At 41.0% G+C, this 24099-nt stretch overlaps 1 protein-coding gene across 1 annotated transcript; it reads left to right on the forward strand.

Moving 5' to 3' along the window:
* Nucleotides 1-18923: 18923 nt before the first annotated feature.
* LOC149383439 (Rhodanese/Cell cycle control phosphatase superfamily protein) lies at nucleotides 18924-21435 on the forward strand. Its single transcript, XM_089629650.1, has 10 exons — nucleotides 18924-19265; nucleotides 19441-19530; nucleotides 19652-19759; nucleotides 20070-20166; nucleotides 20273-20312; nucleotides 20406-20480; nucleotides 20605-20692; nucleotides 20771-20838; nucleotides 20939-21011; nucleotides 21095-21435. Exons 1-10 carry the CDS (start codon nucleotides 19095-19097, stop codon nucleotides 21176-21178), a joined length of 894 nt encoding a protein of 297 aa, XP_089485776.1. The 5' UTR covers nucleotides 18924-19094; the 3' UTR covers nucleotides 21179-21435.
* Nucleotides 21436-24099: the final 2664 nt, after the last annotated feature.

The raw sequence follows: 24099 nt of genomic DNA on the forward strand, positions 1-24099 counted from the left end.
GCGGTTCGATCCAAGGCCGAACCAAGTGATCGCACCCGGGCCAAGAGTGTGAACTCGAAAGTCTCGAGCTAGACTTTCTCCGATCAACCCGCCCCTCGGGAGAGGTAGGGGGTGAGGAGGAGGAGTGACCGTGCCTTGGCTGTCGGCTGCCTACGTACCCGTGTGTGGGATCAGGTCAGAACGTAGTTCAGGCGTGTAAGACGCAGTATGAGGCGTAGAACCTTGGTGGAGAAGCGTACTCGACGAAGGAGACGGGGCACGAGGGGTCCTCGGCGGCGTCTCAGAACTTCGGAGATCGCGTGCGTGTCTAGCGTGTTAGACGCGCGAGGGGAACTCTAGTCGAGAACCCTGGGGGCGTGCTTGAGCACCGGGGGGCGTTCGGTCAGAGGGAGCGACGTCCGGGATGTTCCCACGAGTGCTTCGGAACCTCTGAGAACGAGAGAGACTTGTGAGAATGCTTCAGGCCAAAAATGGCATTAAGAGAAGCAGAGAAGAGTGAGAAATCGAGCGTATCGATATGAGATGAAGGGATGATTTTCCCCTCAATGGGAGGGGGTTTATATAGGTGTTTGAGGACCCCAAGGAGGTCCTTTGGCATCCATGTGGGACTAGGAACGCACCCCTCTTCAAGTGGAGGCGCACAAGAGGCAGCGGCGCACAACGCGCGGCGCGCGGCGCGCAACCTGCGGCGCGCGGGCTGCGCCGCTCAGCGCGCGGCGCGCTCCGGGCTGTCCCTTCGTGGGCTTTTCGCGACCGTCGTTCTTTCGGTCCCATTGGGCTATTGTGAGCTTGGTATTTAGGGTCTATGACACGAATGTTTGTTCGACGGATAGGACTCGAGTCGATGCTCGACTTGAGGAGCGAAGCTCGACTCGAGGAGACCGACTCGAGGCTCGACTCGAGGAGACCGACTCGAGGCTCAACTCAAGGAGCGAAGCTCGACTCGAGGAGACCGACTCAAGGCTCAACTCGAAGAGCGAGGCTCGACTCGAGGAACCGACTCAAGTCTCAACTCGAGGGGCTAAGCTCGACTCAAGGAGTCAAGAGTTTGAACGAGGGTTTGGAGGCTCGCCGCTCTTCAGGACCTCCGACCTGACCATCGACCCTTTGAGCGACGTACCTTCTCGGTGTCTCGGGTTTTCCGAAAACGACCGACAACACTAGGGTTAAGAAACGTTTAACGCTTCGAGCAAGCGACGAAATTTAAAATTTTCTTTAAAACAAGTAAAACGATTTTACTAACCTAGACCAAGAACAAGTACATATAATTTAAAACTATAAACGAGCAATACATGTTTACTAACCTTTGAGAAGCTTGAACGTTGAGATGCCTTCGGAAGGTTGAAACGTTGGTCTCCCCTCGCGTTACGTCTCTCTTCTTTCCTCGGGAACTCGAGCAACCACGAAAGTTTCTATCACTAAAATCACTACAGAAAGAAAGGAATTAGTGTGTGGGCACTTTTAAACACAACGACTCGAGAACAAGTCTCAAAGTCGAAGAGCTAAAACACTAGGTCAAATGTGGATCTAGGTGCCAAAACAAAAACCGAAAAATAACTAGAGAGAGAGAAAGAGAGAGGATCAGCCACCACAAGGTCTAAAGAGAGAAGCTCTCAATCTCTAACTTATGTGGAATGAATGAAATGAGAGGAATGAGGGTCCTATTTATAGGAGAAGGGTTGGCCTTGGAAAGAAGTAGTTTTCTCTTATTTTCCAAGCCTTCATGAGCAATCCTTTATTGCCCAATCATTCCTCATTCACACGGCCAAGACTTGCTTCTAGAAGCATTGGATTTGTTTCCTCTTTTGTCTCCCTTAGCCTTGTTGGCCGAAATCCTCATTCCTCATAGAGGAAATTTGTTTCCTCTTTTTCTTTTGGCAAGTATCTTCATACATTAATGCACAAAATAATATGTCTTTTCTTTCTTTGGGTTGGGCGGCCAAGACTCCTAGAAGGAGCTTCTAGAAGCTTCTTCATTTGTTCATGACAACATAAGAAAAGCCCATTAAGAATTATCAAGTAAAATTCTATGAAATGAAATTAATCCAAAAGGCCCAATGAACTCATCATGGCCGAGTGATTTAAGTCATCATATGACCATGTCAAAAAATTTATTGACATTCATTTCATCCTATGTCCAAAAAGACAAAAGTATCCTTTTGACAATTTTCGTAAAACTTGTCTCGTTCTTGTTTTGACTTAACTTCTAGTTTAACTATTCCTACTCGATATGATTTGTGACCGTGACCTCATGGATCCAAATGAACAAAGCTTGAGCTAAATACTTGGACTCAAAAGTTCACAAACCTTTTCCAAGTTTAGCTTAATGTCAACTGACTCCACTAAAGAGTTGACACTGAAAATCTCTCGGTTCAAATGAATATTATCTATGTTTACCCTTCATGAATATAATCAACTAGTCGGGATTTACAAAATTACCATTTTACCCTTCTAACTGTTATTTCCTCAACTCCTTTGTCGCTTGTGAATAAGTTAGAAACAATGTATTGACGAGGAGCTAACAAGTCACATTGTTTCATCCAAAAGAGTCAAGACTCAATTTGTACAATGGCCAGTTCATTTATTCACATTCTAAGGAACAAAGCATGAGGTGATACACATTGCATTTCAGCAATCTTGTACATGAATTCCATATCTATGAGATCTTCACAAAGTTACTCATGTCATCTTCATAACTTTGTACTTCACCAATAGGTCTTGTTAAGAATCACATAGTGAATCCGAACTCTGACTTTCTCAAATGAGAATACGTAAGCTATGAAATGGCAAGTCTCATTTCAGGATTGAGGTAAGCATGATGCAATTCATACGTAGTGATCTCGAGACATAAGAGGTTAAATGGTTTGTTCTTATCTTTGTTGTCAATGGTGCCCACAAGAAGAGTTGTAGTCTTTATTTTGTACATTTGATGTAATAAAGTCTCATGAAGACTCTTGCTTGTAATTGCCTATCTATTCATTAATAAAGTTGAAACGTTCATTCATTCTTTCTTTGTTTGAAGCTTTATGATAAAACCTTAGTCTTTTAGTCCATAAACAAACTTAACAACTTACGAAGAGACAAATGTAGATTTGCATGAACAAACTCTTCGTAGTTTGCTTAAAACGATATATTCGCAATCTTAGGGTCAAAGGACTATTGACCTCAGTATGATTGTTAGAAGAATCTATGATGTCTGGTTATGAGGCATTGAGAGTTTGGGACTCTATAGTTCTTCTAGGTATCTTCCGAAGATACTGAATTGACCAGTGCACTTCTAGAGACAATATAAGAACAAACCATTTAACCTCTTATGTCTCGAAGTCACTATGTATGAATTGCATCATGCTTACCTTAATCCTGAAATGAGACATGCCATTTCACACCTTAGTATTCTCATTTGAGAAAGTCAAAGTTCGGACTCACTATGTGATTCCGAACAAGGCCTATTGGTGAAGTACTAAGTTGTGAGTCTGTCATGAGTAACTTTGTGAAGTTCTCATAGATATGGAATTCATGTACAAGATTGCTGAAATGCAATGTATGTCACCTCATGCTTTGTTCCTTGGAGTGTGAATAAATGAACTGGCCAGTGTCCAAATTGAGTCCTGACTCTTTTGGATGAAACAATGTGACTTGTTAGCTCCTCGTCAATACATTGTTTCTAACTTATTCACAAGCGACAAAGGAGTTGAGGAAATAACAGCTAGAAGGGTAAAATGGTAATTTAGTAAATCCCGACTAGCTGATGACATTCATGAAGGGTAAACATAGATAATATTCAGTGGATCCGCTCATCATAATTAGGTCGAATTCTTGAGTAGAAAATAAATTCATTTGAACCGAGAGATTTTCAGTGTCAGCTCTTTAGTGGAGTCAGTTGGCATTAAGCTAAACTTGGAAAAGGTTTGTGAACTTTTGAGTCCAAGTGTTTAGCTAAAGCTTTGTTCATTTGGGTCCATGAGGTCACTGTCACGAATCACATCGATAGGAATAGTTAAACTGGAAGCTAGGTCAAAACAAGAACGAAAATAGTGAAAAGGGTATTTTTGTCTTTTGAGACAAACGATGAAATGAATGTCAATAAATTTTTGACAAGGTCATTTTATGACATGTTTCACTCGGCCATGACTTGATCATTGGGCCTTGTGAATTAATTTCATTTCATAAGAATTTTATTGAAAATTCTTATTGGGCCTTTTTCATGTTGTCATGAACAAATGGAAAAGCTTCTAGAAGCCCATTCTAGAAGACATAGGCGCCCAACATACCCAACCAAGAGAGAATATTTTGTGCATAAATGTATCAAGATACTTGCCAAAAGAAAAAGAGGAAACAAATTTGCATGAGGATGCTATATGGAATTCGGCCAAGAGAGAGACAAGGCAAGGCATGGAACAAAATAGGAAACTATTCCAAGACTTAATGAAGTCTATTTTGGCCGAGCTTCTCAAGGAAAAGAAAGAGGAAATTGGCTCATTTTATAGAAGAGGAAATTACCTTATTGAAGGTGAGACCTCTCCTATAAATAGGAGCCTCATTCTTCTCATTTTCATTCATCCAAGTTTAAGAGATTTGAGAGACTCTCTCTCTAGAACTTTGGCCGAAAATCCTCTCTCTCTCTCTCTAGTTTATTTTCGATTATTTCTTGTCTTGGCACCTAGGTCCTCACTCGACCTAGTGTTTAGCTCTGCGACTTCGAGACTCGTTCTCAAGTCGTAGTGTTTAAAAGTGCCCACTCACTGATTCCTTCTTTTCGAGTGATTTAGTGATAGAAACTTTCGTGGTTGCTCGAGGTGCCGAGGAAAGAAAGAGAGACGTGCTGCGAGGGGAGACGAGCGTTGCAACTTTCCAAAAGCTTCTACAAGGTTCAAGCTTCAAGAAAGGTTAGTAACTTTAATAGCTCATATTAGTTTTTATTTACATGTACATGCTCTTGTCTAGGTTAGTAAAAACTAGTTTTACTTAAAAAGAAAATTTTTAAAATTCCGCCGCTTAACGAAGCGTTAAACTTTTTCTTAAACCCTAGATCGATTCCAACAAATGGTATCAGAGCTATGGTCAAAGGAATGCATGTGCATGTTTTTAAATTATGAGCTTGAAAATCGTTTTCGAAAGTTTACTAATTTTGTGACAAGTTAGAATTGTAATCTTAGATTTTTTTTAATTTATTGCTCATGCCTTTAAATTAAAAAGCATGTTGATTTTCTATGAGTTTGGGATGTTTTTAAAACACATTAGAATCAGTTCTAAAAGTTTTTAATTTTTTATATTGAAAAACGTGTTTTAAAAGTTTGAGAATTTTCGAGTAAAATTTTGTGACTAGTTTTGTTACCTTGCTAGTTTCTTATTTTTACTTGAATCGTTTTATGCTTGTTGTTATTTCTTTTATGCCTTGTTATTACCTTGCTAATAAAACACAAATAAAAGCTTTAAACAACATCTTAAAACGTTCCGTTACACTTGATTCTTTTTCGCACCTAAGTAGGACCAAGTTTTAATTTATTTCTTTTTCTTCGAGCTGGAGTAAACCCGGATTAAAAGTGGCATAACTCTCTGCTCAGAAATCTAAATTTAATGATTCTTGAATCAAATTAAAGCTCTGTCTGTCCTCTGTCCAATGCCACCGGTTTCGGCTGAAAAGGACATCGGAGCCGCCAGATATGGCGATTTTACTCCGAGGTGCGCGGCTGTCTGAAACTCCAGTTTTTTAGAAATCCGGATTTTCAAACCCCACTACCATGAGTTATAGAACTTTAATGAGAAAACTTTCTTGAGCAAAAATGTTTTTCATATGATTATAAACATGATGTGTAAGATTAAAATGTTTTGATTTTTGAAAGTTTAATTGAAATTGAATTTTTACAAAACTAGTTTGAATTTTGAAAAACCGTTTTCACTTTCAAACTTGAAAATTTTTGTCATCCAAATCAAATAAGTTTTCAAAATGTTTTCAAAACTATATCTATATCACATATGTTCAAAATCTATATGCTCTTGAAATTTTGAGTGGGAGGTCTCCTTGTAGACAAGCCGAAAAATAAAAAGATGTGTAATCTCAAACTTTCAAGTGTTCGAGTGAGTTGAAGTTCACACTTCCCTCACGCACTTTCCCGAAATAGAAAATAGGAAAAGATCGAGTATGTACCTTGTGCCTTTATGCACTAATACTGCTCTGAACATGTCAATCTAGGATTCTCTTCTAGTTGTCCGCTCTGTCGCTCTCTAACTAGGAAATTTGTTTCCGAACTTATAAGAGTCGATGAACCAACTCCAAAAACTAAGTGGGAGGGTTATATTCGTTGTTTGTAACCCACGATCCCCAACACTAGTGAAAGATGCAATAACGTGGGACTAAGAGCCGCTCTTGCGACCCTCACTTAAATGTGAGTACTCCAAGGCGTTATTGCTTCGATCATTGCTCAATGAGCTACGTCCGAGAGTGATGCAATGATGGCAAGGCCTCCCCTTGGGGGATTGTTTTTCAAAGCTGATCTTTTGGACTAAGTGGTTGGTTGCTCACTTAGGCTCAATCCCTAGTATCCTCCCTTGAGGCTCTGCGAAAGGATGTGAGTGATCAAACCAATTTACAAGGTGGCTAGTCAAAATAGATGTATTGACATCTTGGCTTAGCATTAATGATGTGTCATTTACTTATAAATGGAGATTTTTTGCGGCCTTCTCTTGAGGGAGTAAATTATCGTTTGGTTTATAACACCTTTGGATTTTACAAAAGTCTTAATAAAACTTAAATCCTAAACCAAAGACTAATCATAAACTTGTTTCAACTTTTAAAGGCAATATGTCTCTCAACCCTCTCTCTACAATTCTTTCCTCGAATAAACTCGAAGGCGACAATTACGTCGACTGGAAACGTAACCTCGACATAGTCCTTACTGTCGACAAGCACAAATGGGTTCTCACCACCCCCTGTCCTCAAACGAATGATGATTCGACGCAAGAGGAGAAAGACGTCCTGGCGGCCTGGCTTCGATCCGATGAGATTGCGAGATGCTATATTTTGGCATCAATGAACAATGTGTTGCAACAACAACATCGTGATTATGAAACTGCCACCGATATGCTCTACAATCTCCATGAGATGTTTGGAGGGCAAGGACGTCAAGCTAGGCAACAAGCGGTCCGACAATTCATGAACTGTCGTATGAAGGCTGGAACTCCCGTTAGAGATCATATGATGCTGATCATTAGCTATCTCAATGAGATGGAGATTCTTGGATCTGAGATTGATGGGGAAACTAAAATAGATATGATCTTGGAAACTCTCCCCGAAACCTTTGATACCTTCAAGTTGAATTATTCCATGAACAAGCTGGAGTACACTGTTACCGAGCTCATGAAGGAACTTCAAACCGCTGAGGCACTCACTAAGAAAAAGAGGGCTCAAGGAGAAGTACATGCTACTGCCTCCACCTCTGGATCTAAGAAGAGACCTCGCAATGCCGAGAAGAAGAACCAACCTAAGGTTCACACGAAGAAGAAGGCGCCAAAGGCTCCAAAGGTGGACAAGTCTAACGACAAGTGCCACCACTGCAACGAGCCTGGTCACTGGCGTAGGAACTGTCCTGCCTACCTCAAAACCAAAGCAAAAGGTACTGTACTTGTTACTGAAGCCTGTTTAGTAGCTGATAATGTATCATCGTGGATTATTGACTCCGCTGCTACTAACCATATTTGCTGCTCCTTGACTGGTTTTAGGAAAAGCAAAAGCTTAGAGGATGTCGACTTCTGCTTCAAGTGGGGTGATGAGAGCGTGGTGTCTGCGAAGGCTGTGGGATCCGTGACGCTATCTTTTGAAGATCGAACTTTAAATTTGAATAATGTTTATTATGTTCCTTCCTTTGGGAAAAACCTAGTATCTGTTGCTCAACTTTTCGAGCAAGATTATTATTTAAAGTTTATAAAGAATGGAATTCGTATTTCTTTTTCTAATTCTTTCGTCACTGATGCATGTATGAAGAATGGTCTTTTTTACATCTATCCCACTCAACCTTCTCTTTTAGACACCGAAATAGATAACGATCTAATTAGGGAGCCAAAGAGGATCAAACTTTCTGAATCCTCCGATCTAACAAAATCAACATACCTCTGGCACTTAAGACTTGGTCATATCAGTCTAGATAGGATTAAGAGACTTGTGAGGGATGGTCCACTCCAAGCCTCTGCAATAGGTTCACTACCTACTTGTGAATCCTGCATAGAAGGAAAAATGACTAAGCGACCTTTCTCCGATAAGGGTCGAAGAGCCACTGAGTTGCTGGAACTAATACATTCTGATGTATGTGGTCCGCTCAACCAACAGGCACGTGGAGGATACGAATACTTCGTTACCTTCACTGATGATTACTCAAGATATGGGTTTGTCTATTTGCTTAAACACAAATCCGAGACCTTTAACGTATTTAAGGTCTTTAGGGCTTTAGTGGAAAAGCAAACTGGCAAAGTGATCAAAACCCTTCGATCTGATCGAGGTGGTGAGTATATGTCTGGAGAGTTCGATGACTTTCTTAAAGAAGAAGGTATCGCTTCTCAGCTTACCGCACCTGGCACACCTCAACAAAACGGAGTGTCAGAGAGAAGAAACCGAACTCTTATGGAGATGGTTAGATCAATGATGAGTTACTCATCACTCCCGCTTTCCTTTTGGGGATATGCCCTCGAAACAGCCGCCTACATTCTGAACCAAGTTCCGTCCAAAACGGTTCCTGGTACTCCTTATGAACGATGGACTGGCCGTAAAGTGAATCTTGGCCGCATCCGAATTTGGGGTTGCCCTGCACACGTGCTGAGGCAAAAGACTAGCAAGTTGGCTAGTAGGTCAGAATTGTGCCTGTTTGTAGGATATCCGAAGGAAACCAAAGGTTTTACTTTCTATAGTCCCGAGGACGATAAGACTTTCGTTAGTACGAATGCTCGTTTCCTTGAGGAGGACTTTATGAAGGATGCGAAACCTAGAAGCAAAATTGTGCTTGAAGAAAAGTTGGGTGAGGAAGCTTCTACCTCATCTGTAAGAACTGTTCTTACCCCAACTGAAACACAACCTAACTCATCAGAATCTCGTCAAGTAGTACTTAGACGTAGTGGGAGGGCTACTCAAAAGCCTGACAGGTACATGTCTTATGGAGACTCTCTTGTAGCCGTCTCCGACATGGATGACCCTGTTTCCTATAGCCAAGCGATGGCTTGTTCTGAATCAAACCTTTGGCTTGACGCCATGAAAGTTGAAATGCACTCGATGTATGTCAACAAAGTCTGGAAACTTGTAGACCTTCCTGAAGGGATTAAACCCGTAGGGTGTAAGTGGATATACAAGAAGAAAAGGGGTCCTGATGGGAACGTCGAGACGTTCAAAGCACGACTTGTGGCGAAGGGTTATACCCAACAAGAAGGGATTGACTATGAAGAAACCTTCTCGCCAGTCGCGATGCTTAAATCCATCCGCATACTCCTATCCATAGCTACAGCTCTCGACTATGAGATCTGGCAAATGGATGTCAAGACAGCCTTTCTGAATGGCAATCTTGACGAGCGCATTTACATGTCTCAACCAGACGGTTTCGTGGATAAAGGTCAAGAGACCAAGGTTTGTGAGTTGCTTAAATCCATTATGGACTAAAGCAAGCATCTAGGTCATGGAATATTAGATTCGATGAAACTGTAAAGAGCTTCGGCTTTGAACAGTCAATAGACGAGCCTTGTGTTTACAAGTTAATACACGAAGGCAAAGTTGTGTTTCTGGTACTATATGTCGATGATATACTACTCATTGGTAATGACGTGGGTAAGTTATCTGAGGTTAAGGTCTGGCTAGCAAAGCAATTCGATATGAAGGATCTAGGAGAAGCCGCGTACATTCTGGGAATCCAAATCTTTCGAGATAGGAAAAACCGGACCCTGTCGCTCTCTCAAGCATCTTATATTGATAAGGTGATGGATCGCTTCTCGATGCAAGACTGCAAGAGGGGTCAAACAACCTTTAGGCATGGAGTTTCACTCTCTAAGGACCAGTCTCCCAAGACTGCACAAGAGATTGAAGACATGAGAAAGATTCCTTACGCCTCTGCCGTGGGAAGTCTCATGTATGCCATGCTTTGCACTAGACCTGACATCTGTTTCGCCGTTGGCTTAGTTAGCCGTTTCCAATCCAACCCTGGACCCGAGCACTGGATTGCTGTTAAGCATGTTCTTAAGTATCTTCGAAGAACTAGGAACTTGATGCTTACATACTCAGGTACTGACCTGACTATGACGGGATATACCGACTCTGATTTTCAAGCGGATAAGGATTCCAGGAAATCCACTTCGGGATCTGTGTTCATCCTTAATGGTGGAGGTGTTGTGTGGAGAAGTATTAAGCAATCTTGCATTGCTGACTCCACAATGGAAGCAGAATATGTGGCTGCTTGTGAAGCATCCAAAGAGGCTGTATGGCTTAAAAAGTTCCTTAAGTATTTGGAAGTTGTTCCAAACGTCGACGAGCCCATGACCCTTTATTGTGATAATAGTGGGGCTGTCGCTAACTCAAAGGAACCTAGAAGCCATAAGCGCTCTAAGCATATTGAGAGGAAATACCATTTGATTCGAGAGATCGTGCAGCGCGGAGACGTGGAAGTGAAGAAGATCTCAACGGTGGACAACCTCGCAGATCCATTCACCAAGGCCCTAGCGAACAAGGTCTTCGACCAACATCGTGAGGGATTAGGCATGAAGGACTACACACACCTTCTTTGAGTCAAGTGGGAGTTTGTTGTCAATGGTGCCCACAAGAAGAGTTGTAGTCTTTATTTTGTACATTTGATGTAATAAAGTCTCATGAAGACTCTTGCTTGTAATTGCCTATCTATTCATTAATAAAGTTGAAACGTTCATTCATTCTTTCTTTGTTTGAAGCTTTATGATAAAACCTTAGTCTTTTAGTCCATAAACAAACTTAACAACTTACGAAGAGACAAATGTAGATTTGCATGAACAAACTCTTCGTAGTTTGCTTAAAACGATATATTCGCAATCTTAGGGTCAAAGGACTATTGACCTCAGTATGATTGTTAGAAGAATCTATGATGTCTGGTTATGAGGCATTGAGAGTTTGGGACTCTATAGTTCTTCTAGGTATCTTCCGAAGATACTGAATTGACCAGTGCACTTCTAGAGACAATATAAGAACAAACCATTTAACCTCTTATGTCTCGAAGTCACTATGTATGAATTGCATCATGCTTACCTTAATCCTGAAATGAGACATGCCATTTCACACCTTAGTATTCTCATTTGAGAAAGTCAAAGTTCGGACTCACTATGTGATTCCGAACAAGGCCTATTGGTGAAGTACTAAGTTGTGAGTCTGTCATGAGTAACTTTGTGAAGTTCTCATAGATATGGAATTCATGTACAAGATTGCTGAAATGCAATGTATGTCACCTCATGCTTTGTTCCTTGGAGTGTGAATAAATGAACTGGCCAGTGTCCAAATTGAGTCCTGACTCTTTTGGATGAAACAATGTGACTTGTTAGCTCCTCGTCAATACATTGTTTCTAACTTATTCACAAGCGACAAAGGAGTTGAGGAAATAACAGCTAGAAGGGTAAAATGGTAATTTAGTAAATCCCGACTAGCTGATGACATTCATGAAGGGTAAACATAGATAATATTCAGTGGATCCGCTCATCATAATTAGGTCGAATTCTTGAGTAGAAAATAAATTCATTTGAACCGAGAGATTTTCAGTGTCAGCTCTTTAGTGGAGTCAGTTGGCATTAAGCTAAACTTGGAAAAGGTTTGTGAACTTTTGAGTCCAAGTGTTTAGCTAAAGCTTTGTTCATTTGGGTCCATGAGGTCACTGTCACGAATCACATCGATAGGAATAGTTAAACTGGAAGCTAGGTCAAAACAAGAACGAAAATAGTGAAAAGGGTATTTTTGTCTTTTGAGACAAACGATGAAATGAATGTCAATAAATTTTTGACAAGGTCATTTTATGACATGTTTCACTCGGCCATGACTTGATCATTGGGCCTTGTGAATTAATTTCATTTCATAAGAATTTTATTGAAAATTCTTATTGGGCCTTTTTCATGTTGTCATGAACAAATGGAAAAGCTTCTAGAAGCCCATTCTAGAAGACATAGGCGCCCAACATACCCAACCAAGAGAGAATATTTTGTGCATAAATGTATCAAGATACTTGCCAAAAGAAAAAGAGGAAACAAATTTGCATGAGGATGCTATATGGAATTCGGCCAAGAGAGAGACAAGGCAAGGCATGGAACAAAATAGGAAACTATTCCAAGACTTAATGAAGTCTATTTTGGCCGAGCTTCTCAAGGAAAAGAAAGAGGAAATTGGCTCATTTTATAGAAGAGGAAACTACCTTATTGAAGGTGAGACCTCTCCTATAAATAGGAGCCTCATTCTTCTCATTTTCATTCATCCAAGTTTAAGAGATTTGAGAGACTCTCTCTCTAGAACTTTGACCGAAAATCCTCTCTCTCTCTCTCTAGTTTATTTTCGATTATTTCTTGTCTTGGCACCTAGGTCCTCACTCGACCTAGTGTTTAGCTCTGCGACTTCGAGACTCATTCTCAAGTCGTAGTGTTTAAAAGTGCCCACTCACTGATTCCTTCTTTTCGAGTGATTTAGTGATAGAAACTTTCGTGGTTGCTCGAGGTGCCGAGGAAAGAAAGAGAGACGTGCTGCGAGGGGAGACGAGCGTTGCAACTTTCCAAAAGCTTCTACAAGGTTCAAGCTTCAAGAAAGGTTAGTAACTTTAATAGCTCATATTAGTTTTTATTTACATGTACATGCTCTTGTCTAGGTTAGTAAAAACTAGTTTTACTTAAAAAGAAAATTTTTAAAATTCCGCCGCTTAACGAAGCGTTAAACTTTTTCTTAAACCCTAGATCGATTCCAACAATCTTATCTCTAGAAGTGCACTTGTCAATTCAGTACCTTCGGGAGATACCTAGAAGAACTATAGAGTCTCCAACTCTCAATGTCCCATAACCAGACGTCATAGATTCTCCTAACAATCGTACTGAGATCAATAGTCCTTTGATCCTTAGATTGTGAATATATTGTTTTAAGCAAACCATGAAGAGTTTGTTCATGCAAATCTACATTTGTCTCTTCTGTGTTGTTAGGTTTGTTTATGGACTAAAAAACTAAGGTTTTATCATAAAGCTTCACACAAGGAATACTGAATGAACGTTTCAACTTTTTATTAATAAATAAGCAATTACAAGCAAGAGTCTTCGTGAGACTTTATTACATCAAATGTACAAAATTAAAGACTACAACTCTTCTTGTGGGCACCATTGACAACAGTCTCCTCTTGGGAGGAAGCAGGTATCACCTTTTTCTTTGGATAACATAATAACGTGAAGACTCGAAGAAGAGATCAAATGTTTAAAGGCGAGGATTCAAGAGAGATTATGAGTTGAAAGCAAGGCTCTGGAGAGAGATTCAAAGGGTTGAAAGCGAGGATTCAAGATAGATTACGGGTTGAAAGCAAGGATTTGGAGAGAGATTCAAAGGGTTGAAGACTCAAAGAAACAAAGACTTAAGAACTCGACGAAGAACACGAAGAACACAAAGAACGTGGTACATTTCAAAACCCGAAAACTCGAGGACCCGAAGTCCCAAATATCCAAATAACACAAACACGAAAAAAATAAAAAACTCGACGAACGCGAGAAGCACGAATGAGATTCATTGACGAGATGGAAAAGACAAGAAGAAAAGAACTTCACCAAACTCATTTTACGTGCGGTCATAGGGTCCGACCCTAGACTGAACCACAGAAGGTTCTTAGTGCTAATCCAAAAACGCGATTAACATTTTGGTACTAGAAGGAGGGGATCTCGAGAAAAACCACGAGCTCTCCACTAGAAAACTCATTCCTACACCATAGACCACAAGATTCACGAAAACAAATGACTAGCCACCTAGCCATCTCTGAGGGAGATGCCCTTCCAGTGGGAAGCGTCACACTCAACACTCGGGCCCGAGCCCGCCAAGCCCATGAGAACGACGCCCCTGAGATGAGGCTCTCCTCGCACCCGTTCAAGGTAACTGAGACGCACAAATGGAGCTAATCGAGACGAGTATTTTCCGTCTCACTGACGTTGTCGCGAGACTCGGAGGACAAGGCGCCGTCATCAATGACGTCTTTGACGAGCAAGGAGCACCGAAGTACATCCCGTTGGGACCAGAGATTGAAGACTCGGAGCAAGGCACCGACGACAACCCCAAAGGCGAAGCACCCGAGTCTCTTCAAGAGGAAAACGACGACGTCTCTGATCCGAACATTTGGTACTTCGGCCACAACCACCTCTAATGGACACGAGGACTTCATGAGCATTACCGACGTCGTGATGCATGCCGAACGATTTCGAGCCAAGGCAACGAAACCACCCGGCCGCCTCACGAAACTCTCGCTCCTTTTTCGAGGATAAAACGGATCAGTCACGTCCACTCGCCTTCAGCCGCTGAGGCCACGAAGAGGACATGGAGGATAACGGAGACACTCGAAGGTTCGCGCCACCGAGATGCGTCCACACCCAAGACCCGCAACCCGCCATGGAGATGATCTAATGCAACAACTCAACGCTCGATGGGAGATTCCACATGATTCTCACCCCTTGAACCAGCAAACCTCCGACCGGGTACGAGATCAGTCCCGACGACTCGGCTCCACCTCACATCACGCCTCTCGACCAAGCGTCTAATGAGAGAGGACGCACGACAAGACTTGCCCCGGTGGCAACCCCCACTGACAACATGAACATGATGACACTCTTCCAAGAACTGAGGGATGAAGTGAGGCATCAGAGCAACCCAAACATTGACGCCAGCAGGCGTCTGCAACATGATGAAGACGTTGCATCTCTATTCATCGTGCATATCATCACAGAGGATTTCATGCGCGACTTTATTCTGCCACGCATTGCCCCTTACGATGGGAAGACCGACCCACTTTGCCACATCCAACAGTACCAGATGTGGATGAGAGTGTGGAGAAACTCATCGGCGTTCATGTATCAGGCTCACTCTAAGTGGCCCCGCCTACCAATGGTTCCTCAAGCTAAGGCCAGAGACCATTCGATCTTTCGAAGAGTTGGAATAGAAAATTATCGCCGCTTCAGCGGCTCCAGAGAGAGGAAGTTGGGAAAGAGTCACCTTCGGGCAATACGGCAAAGGATAAGCGAACTTCTTTGCGAATACTTGTCGCATTTCACTAAGGAATCAAACATAGTTGACAGGTTTGAAGACGGCGATGCAATCTTGGCCTTTCTTGATGTATTAAAACTCGGCGATTTACTTAACTCCTTGATCAAGAAAGAGCCAAAGACAATGACCGAGCTCACGGCCCGAGTCGAGAAATACATCACTCTGGAAGAGTTAGTCCAGATTCGAAGGATAAGCAACCAAGGAAACCGTCGAAGGGAGGACGACGAGTCCGACGATTGGAAAAGGAAAAAAGCGCGTGCCGACTCAAAGCGTTTGTTGGTGGAAAAATTTCAAGACCACTCAAATTCACCCTATTGAACGCCCCGCTTGAGAGGATCCTCGCGCTTGCTCACGACAAGTTTATCGAACCCGTGCCTCTAAAGAGCAATCCCGCCAAACGAAACCGGTCCAAGTATTGCGAGTTTCACCAGTGTTATCTGGATGCATTGATTTAAAGGGATAGATCAAGTCCTTAATCCAATGAGGAGACTGAAAGAGTTTGTTCTTAAAATGGTCAATGGCGCCGAAGTCTCGACAAGCTGACATGGAAAAGTAGTCGACAAGGGGAAACTTTTGTTATCCACGTAGTAGAAAAACTTTTATCAATGAAAATGACCTCTTTTGTTGCCTCAAGCACAATCATAGCCCCCGTGGCTCCAAAATCTCGACCTCGTGGTCTAGGGTAGTTCGATCCCCGTGATAGTGTCTCTTAAGGCCCCCGTGGCTCCGAAAATCCCGACCCCCGTAGTTTAGGATTTCTCGATCCCCGTGATCATATCGCTTAAGACCCCCGTGGTTCCAAAAATCTCGACCCATGTGGTTTAGGGTCGCATGATCCTCGTGATCGTGTCGCTTAAGGCCCATGTGGCTCCAAAAATCTTGACCCCCGTGGTTTAGGGTCGCTCGATCCCTGTGATCGTGTCGCTTAAGGCCCACGTGGCTCTGAAAATCCGACCCCCGTGGTTTAGGGTCGTTCGATCCCTGTGATCGAGTCGCTTAAGGCCCCCGTGGCTCTGAAAATCCCGACCCCCGTGGTTTAGGGTCGCTCGATCCCCATGATCGTGTCGCTTAAAGTCCCCAGTGGCTCTGAAAATCCCGATCCCCAAGGCTCCTTGCCGCCAACTTGCCAAGGGCGTCTTGCTGCCAACCCCACTTGCCACAAGGCAAAACTCGCCTCCAACCTCTCTTTCCTTCAACTCATAACCAAGACAAGCCTCAAGCCTCTATAAATACCCCTCCCAACTTTCTCTCAAGGCAAGTTTCTCTCAACTTGTCAAAACTCTACAAAAATTACATCACGACTTTCTCTCTCTAGAAAACATAGAGACGAGTATAAATTGTTCACCAAGAACACTATATAACACGACTAATGTTGAGCGTCAGAGAGCGCGCCGAGGGAAAACCATACACGTCCCTCTAGATTCACATTTTCTTATGCTTAGGTGAATGTACGAGGGTTCAAAGATCCGGCGAGGAACTCCAAGGATTTGAAGATCCAAGAACAACGAGGAACGTGGGTAATAGGGGTGAAACTGGATCGGTTCAGTTCGGTTTTTATCATTTTTAATATCCGAATCCGAATTTTCGGTTCTTAAAAACTCGGTCCAGTATCCGGTCCAATTTAGTCTAAAACCGAAATTCGGTTATCCGGTTTCTTAAATCCAGTATCCAATCCAGTATCCAGTTTTTAAAATTCGGTTATCCAGTTTGTAAAATTTCAAATCCAATTTAATATCCAATTTTATAAAATGGATATCCATTTTCTAAAATCCAAATCCGGTTTGTAAAAATTCAAAAAATGAGTACAAAACGTCTCTTATAAAGCTCCAAAATGACAATACATAATCTAAAACTGAGTAAAAAAAAAATTCAAAAGGACACTCGTCTCCAACTACATGCACATGTAAATATCATAATATAAAATTAAAATTACAACCCTAATGATCATAATAAACCATACAACAATTGAATTTGTATGTTACTTTTATAGATCACATAATCAAGTTGTAGTAGCAGTAGGACTTGATATATGAGAAGTTTGTTCTTTTATGACAACTTGACCATCATCTGCTAATAATAATGACATAAATTTAAAATAAATTTGTTTTAATAAACAAACAACAAATGAATATGTCAAATAAAATATCAAATTAATTATCTTACCCAAAACAACTTGCTTAGAATCATTTAGTGCTTCCACTTCAGCAAAATCTGATTTGGGAAAAAAATAAAAACGCTAGATCTCTCTCAAAATTAGGTCAAGTCTTTTTTTAATATATATTTATTTTTAATTAAAAAAATCGGTTAAATAACCGATATCCAGATTTTCCCAAAATCAAATCCGATATCCGGTCCAGTTTTGTAAACCGAATCGGTTATCCGAATCCAAATTTCGGTTAGCTGACGTGGCTCCAAATTTCGGTTTCGGTTCGGTTTGGATATCGGTTTTATCCGATTTTCGGTTCGGTTTTGTACAGCCCTAGTGGGTAATACAATAATGTGAAGACTCAAAGAAGAGATCAAAGGGTTAGTGGCGAGGATTCAAGAGAGATTACGGGTTGAAATCAACGCTTTTGAGAGAGATTCAAAGGGTTGAAAGTGATGATTCAAGATAGATTACAGGTTAAAAACAAGGATTTGGAGAGAGATTCAAAGGGGTGAAGACTCAAAGAAGCAAAGACTCAAGAACTCGACAAAGAACGTAAAGAACACAGAGAACGTGAAAGAACCCAAAACCCGGAAACTCGAGGACCTGGAGACCCAAAGATCCGAATAACACGAACACGACGAGAATGAAAAACCCGACGAACGCGAGAAGCACGAATGAGGTTCATTGATGAGATGGAAAAGACGAGAAGAAAAGAACTTCACCAAACTCAACCTACGTGCGGTCATAGGGTCCGATCCTAGATTGAACCACAGACGGTTCTTAGTGCTAATCCAAAAACGCGATTAACAATGCCCATTGCGTAGGTTGAAATCTTCTATTCAGTGTTGTGGAAATTTGCTGGAGAGGAACTTCAACACTTCGGTATGTTTTTTGATAACTGGGAGGTGGACTTCACCGCTAGTCTAAAACAAAGTTTATGATGTGGGCAACTAAATTCTTAACTGATTTGGCGACACTTTGAATTTTTTTGAAGTCTGATTTTCTTTTTTGAAAAAATTACTTATAATTTGGTAATAATTGTTAATAAATTTCCGAGTATTTGATTTTTTCTACCTAAATCACATACAATTTATAATCCTTAATAATTATTACTAACTTAATTGTTATTAACAATTATAAATGAATACATGGAGAGAAAAAAAATGAAATAAAGTCAATATTAGTTAAATAAAAAATTATCATTGTAAATAATTTTTTTTATCAACTTTTTTTAATTTAAAATGAGTCAAAGGGTATTTTTGTTTGATCCATTAATAATTTGAGTGACCAATTTTCAATTATGAACCAAACTTCAGTTAAAATACAATTTCAACATATCAAAAAATATATTACCCAATTTTTACTACAAAACCAATTAATCCTAGAAAATAAAGTTTCTTTCTGTGAATTATAATTTCATTTGCGAATTTCCTAATTTGGTAATAAATTTCTTTATGTCTATTATTCCGGTATTCCCCATTAGAATTCCTAATTATAATTTCCTAAAAAAATCAAATCCTCCGGTGGATTCCCCACGAATTCACTCACAATAACAGTAAAAATACAAAATCTGATCAATCTCAGTACAGAACAAAACAGGACAGAAGATAGCATGAGCTGTTTCGGATAAGCATTTTTGCCTTTGTGAAAAAAGCTTCAAATTTTTGCACATTCGCTGGATATCTCAGAGGTGTGTCAATGGAGGCTCTAGGACTCCCCTCTCTCAACACTATCTGCACTTCGCGCTCTAATTTCCAGAGCCGAAGAATCAACTCTCTCTCAAACTCAACCAATCTCCGACCAACTCCGGAGCTCTCTTCTCTTTCTCATGCTTCTCGACTCGGATCCTCTCACAGAGCCAACAAATCTGTATGCCAATTCTTCCCCTGTACCATTTCAATGAATTTTCTTGTGTTGGAACTCTCGGCTCTTTCTTTTTTGGGTTTCTTTGGTATGTGATTGTGAACTGAACTGAACTGAAACCGAATACAACGTTGTTTGATAGTGATTATTTTTATTTTATTTTGGGTTCTTTCAAACTCAGGTAGGGTTAGTGATTCGAAGTGAAAATGAAGATTATGAGTTGAAACAAGCCAGGGACATGTCTGCCGCCAGGAAGAGATGGGAAGCTCTGGTAAAGTTTTTGTCTTTTTACTTCTTTTGTTCTTTAATCGTAAATGCCTTAGAATTTGTCGAAATAATTAGAACTGGGTATAAGGTTTTTAGTGACCCTGGTTTTGCTGTGCTTTTTGTAGATTAGAGAAGAGAAAGTCAAAGTGTTGACACCAAGGGAAGCTGGGTATGCAATTCAGCTTTCCAACAAGACTATGCTCGATGTTCGTCCCTCCACAGAACGCGAAAAGGTTTCGCCCTTTGTTTTTTTTGTTTTTTTTTTCCGTGGCGTAATAGGAGAAAGTTAGTCTTTGTGATTCCAATTCAACTTTAAAAAGTAGATAATTAGCCGATTCCTCTTGTTTAGTCGATTCATCGTAAAGTTACAGTCTCTCTGATTAATCTCAAGAGTAGATAATTAGTTGATTCCTCTTGTTCACTCGCTTGTTTTAGCACTGCTCACGGGTGAAAGGGTATGCTTTAACGTTCCATTTCTTTCATTTAGTTTTAGTTAATTGTGTGTGTGTGTGTGTTTTTTTTTTTTTTTTTTTTTTGGGGTAGGCATGGGTGAAAGGATCGGCCTGGATTCCCATATTCGATGCAGATGAAAAATTGGATCCTGGGACAATTTCAAGGAAGGTGTCAAATTTCATGATGGGTATGATATACTCCTCTTTTTCAGTTATTCCCGAGTTTTCTTGCGTTCAATCTCGATGAATTCTATACATTTTCTTGCACTGATAACAAGATGTGACTTTATATAGGTGGCTGGTGGAGTGGTGTACCGACGCTGTCATTTGATGGGTAAAAGTGGAGGAATTCCTAGTTCCGAATTTCGATGGTGTTTTTTTTTTTTTTTTTTTTTTTTTAAACTAACTTTTTTCCTCTTATCGACAGCCAATTTGTGCCCAAAGTCAAGGAAAAGTTCCCGGAAGATTCGGATCTTATAGTGGCGTGCCAAAAAGGATTAAGGTAAGCCCCGCTCACTCGGAATTCTAATATTCGTATGACCTATTTCAAACGCTAACGTTGGGTACAACGAACACTTGGAAACGCTATGGCATTTCTTTGACCCACGAGTTAAGTGTCTGGTCAGATCACTCGCTGCTTGTGAACTACTATACAATGCCGGGTACACAAACCTTTTCTGGGTTCAAGGCGGTCTAGATTCAGCTGATGAAGAGGTACTCCTTTTTCTCGCTCATAACTGGTTGTAATAATAAAGAAAAAACCGGGTTAGTTCATCAGGCATCACTGGACAGGATCTAGTGATAGAAGGTCCAAAGCCTCTTCAGTTTGCCAGTATTGGCGGAGTTTCTGAGTTTCTCGGGTAACTATTTCCAACCTTGTCAAAGTCGAACCGAACCGTTAAGTGAGTTCCGTTCCATTTTTGTTGTGATTTGTAATTAATTTATTTAATATTTGTTCAGGTGGACAGATCAACAAAGAGTTCAAGTTGCAAGAGAAGGATGGCGGTACCGGGTTTTATACTCTGCTCGTCTGGTAAAGCTTTTCCTAAGTTAATGCGTTGGAAAATCGCATGCCTTTTCGTGTATATATTTCAAGAGATGTTTTTTTTTGGGCAGGTCGGAGTCTTTCTCATTGCCGATGCCTTGTTTCTGGGCGTTCAGCGACTAAGTATTTACTTTCAGGATTTGAGAGCGAATTGAGAGCCTTAAGGCTGTGTAGCCGAGTTGTTTCATCTTCTTTATTTTTATTTGCGGGTTTCAATCATGAGTTTGCTGAGAAAAGACGAGTGGTAGTGTGTTTATATCAGTCTTGTATGTAATTAGTCTACCAGAATTTTTTTTTTTTTTTTAATAATTTTATTTAGCTTAAGTTCTATCGATCTGTTTGTACTTTGTACTAGATTAAACATTTCCCCTTAATATAGTCCATTCCTTAACCTCTCATTACTTGGAGAACATTGACACTCTTATAGGTTTTTTTATTTTTATTTTTATTTTTTATTATTGTTTTGGGCGTGCATTGTTAGATAACTGACCAAGTACAAAGATGGAGTTAGAAGCGGCGAGGATGAAAATAACGACGTTGGAGGGATTTGGCTCTTTCTTTCTTGTGTGTAATTTTTTTTATTCGATTTCCGTAGTAAATGAGTCCTCAAATGAACTATAAGCTAGTTATTAAAATCAGACGTGTAAAAAACAATTATCAGATGTGATGTCTATTTTTGTTAATTATCATTAGCAACACATACACTTGTTCGCTGCTGGATGACAGAGCTGATCGATAACACCTAAACCCTAAAACAAGCAGAGACCGAAGTCAGAAGCGTTTTGGGAGACCAGAAAACGATTGGAGACCGATCTCCCAAAACTAAATTACGTGTACTCTGACTTGCCTAGAACCAGACGTGAGTTCTCGTGCCTAATCATGCGTCAAACCAAATTTTTCGTGAAGTTTTTGAGAATAAATGTCACCTTGTAACTATTTTTCATGGTATGTTTTGTTTTATAGTTTGCTTATTTTTCTCAATTTGGTTTACTCATCTGTGCTACTTTTTATTGACGAGGTTATTAATGATTTATTTCTAGTGCCAATTTAGGATGGATTCAATTCGTTTGTTGAGTGTTTGTGGTAAGTTAAAATTGGGATTTACCGCGCTAAGGTATACTTCACCACGGTAAAATGTATTTGTGGGCTATTTTGCAGGACGGATTCTCAAATCAGTCGTACAATCATTACGTAGAGTACCGTATTTTTCACTTTTGTATGACGATGTTTTGGCAGCAGCCCTGCTAGTAGTCCCATGTGATTAGAGCATAATGTCACACCCTTAGTTTTGCTTGACTAATTCGTGCGGCCTTTGTTCATTAGCATGAAAACTTGGCTAAGAAAGGGAAAACGGTTGGGAAAATAAGAAGGAAAGCTTTTAAACGGAAGAACTTTGTATTGTACTCGTATACAAGGCTTTAGTGGGTTGATTTCTGAATGATTACGAAATGAAATGACTCCCCTATTCATAGGGATTGTTACACGCAAAGAAATCTCTAAAATGCTAAGGAAAAAGTACAAAAATGCTCATTCTAGTAAGTTCCCTAAGAGGTGCATTGAACTTGGACACCTTTTAGAGGATTCTTGGTCTAAGAGACTTGTAGAACCTTCTAGAGAGTGACTTGGGTGAAATCCCTCCTTGAGCCTTGTAGAGTGTTGGGCTAGAATGTTGCTTGGGCCAAAATCTCCATCTATTATGGGCCAGGTTGGTCACGCTTCATGGGCCAACACTATAGGCGCGTGACAATAAGCTGCCAATGAGAGTAAGAAAATCGCCACTCACATGCCTATAGAACAAGCAGCCATTCGAAGCCCACATGAATAATCTTGTTCTTCTGCCGGTCAACATTCTAAAGGATGTCTCTTGATTAAAAAGGGGAAAATAATAAATTAAAATAAAAAGGGGAAAAGACATACCTTTATTGCTGGTTAAGAATAAATATCAAATCCTAAATAATACCCTATAAGCAAGAATGAATTATGTGATTAGCCATTAAGAGGTAGCTATATATTAAGGAAATTGTGCTTGCATTTGGTACCTATTTCATATTAAAGTATCGATTCCAAGAGATTATTGTTGATGCCTTGATGGTGTATACGGCCCCTCAACAAGGACAATACAGAACGAATTCTGAATGCGATGTCGTTTTATTTATTACGTGGATACCAAAATTTCGTTACATAAGAATTGAGGCAAACTACTATTTGAGAATAAAATGAAACGAAATAACATAACAAAGATGTAGAGTTCGATCACAACGCAATAATAAATAATGACTCCATTTAACATTGTTGTGCTTTTAAAAGAAGCGTTTTTAGATATTACTGTAAGAAAAAATTGTTGTTTCCAAAAGCATATAGGTATTTGGTAAACTGGTGTATAATCATGTAGCTATTAGCTTAAACAGATTTAGTGTTTGGTAAAATATGTGTTGTCGGCCCATCATACGCCGACATAGGTAAGATAGTCAATAGACGCTTGCAGTTGCTGAGCCGGACGTCCCGGCCGCCACGATGAGGAATTCTCAGCCATCCGCCAGCGGGCCTCTCGGCCGTCCAGCCAGCAGGCCTCTTGGCCGTTCGGCAGGTCCCTCGGCCGTCTTGCAGACCTCTCGGCCATCCGGCCAACATGCCTCTCGACCGTCCAGCAGGCCGCTCAGCCATCCGGCCAGCGGGCCTCTCGGCCGTCCAGCAGACCTCTCAATCGGCCACCCAGCCAGCAGGCCTCTCGGCTGTCCAGCGGGCCTCTCGGCCATCCAGCGGGCCGCTCGGCCATCTAGCCAGCGGGCCGCTCGGCCATCTAGCCAGCCGGCCTCTCGGCCGTCCAGTGGGCCACTCGACCATCCGGGTAGCAGGCCCCTCGACCGTCCAGCAGGCTTCCCGGCCTCCTGGCCCCCTCCAAGGGTCCAGTCGAGCCTTATAAATACAAGGCTCGGCCCTCACCAAATGGTAACCAAAAATTCCTCGTGCTTGAGTCCCGAAACGCTGTCGAATTCCTAACTCGCTCGGACTAACCCTCTAAACACCTCTACACTCCACCAAAATCATACTGATGTTAAGCATCGGAGAGGTAAAC

This window comes from Urtica dioica, chromosome 10 (assembly GCF_054948205.1).
Source record: "Urtica dioica subsp. dioica isolate 48M chromosome 10, U.dioica_male_clone48M_v1_H2, whole genome shotgun sequence".
Taxonomy (NCBI): Eukaryota; Viridiplantae; Streptophyta; class Magnoliopsida; order Rosales; family Urticaceae; genus Urtica; species Urtica dioica.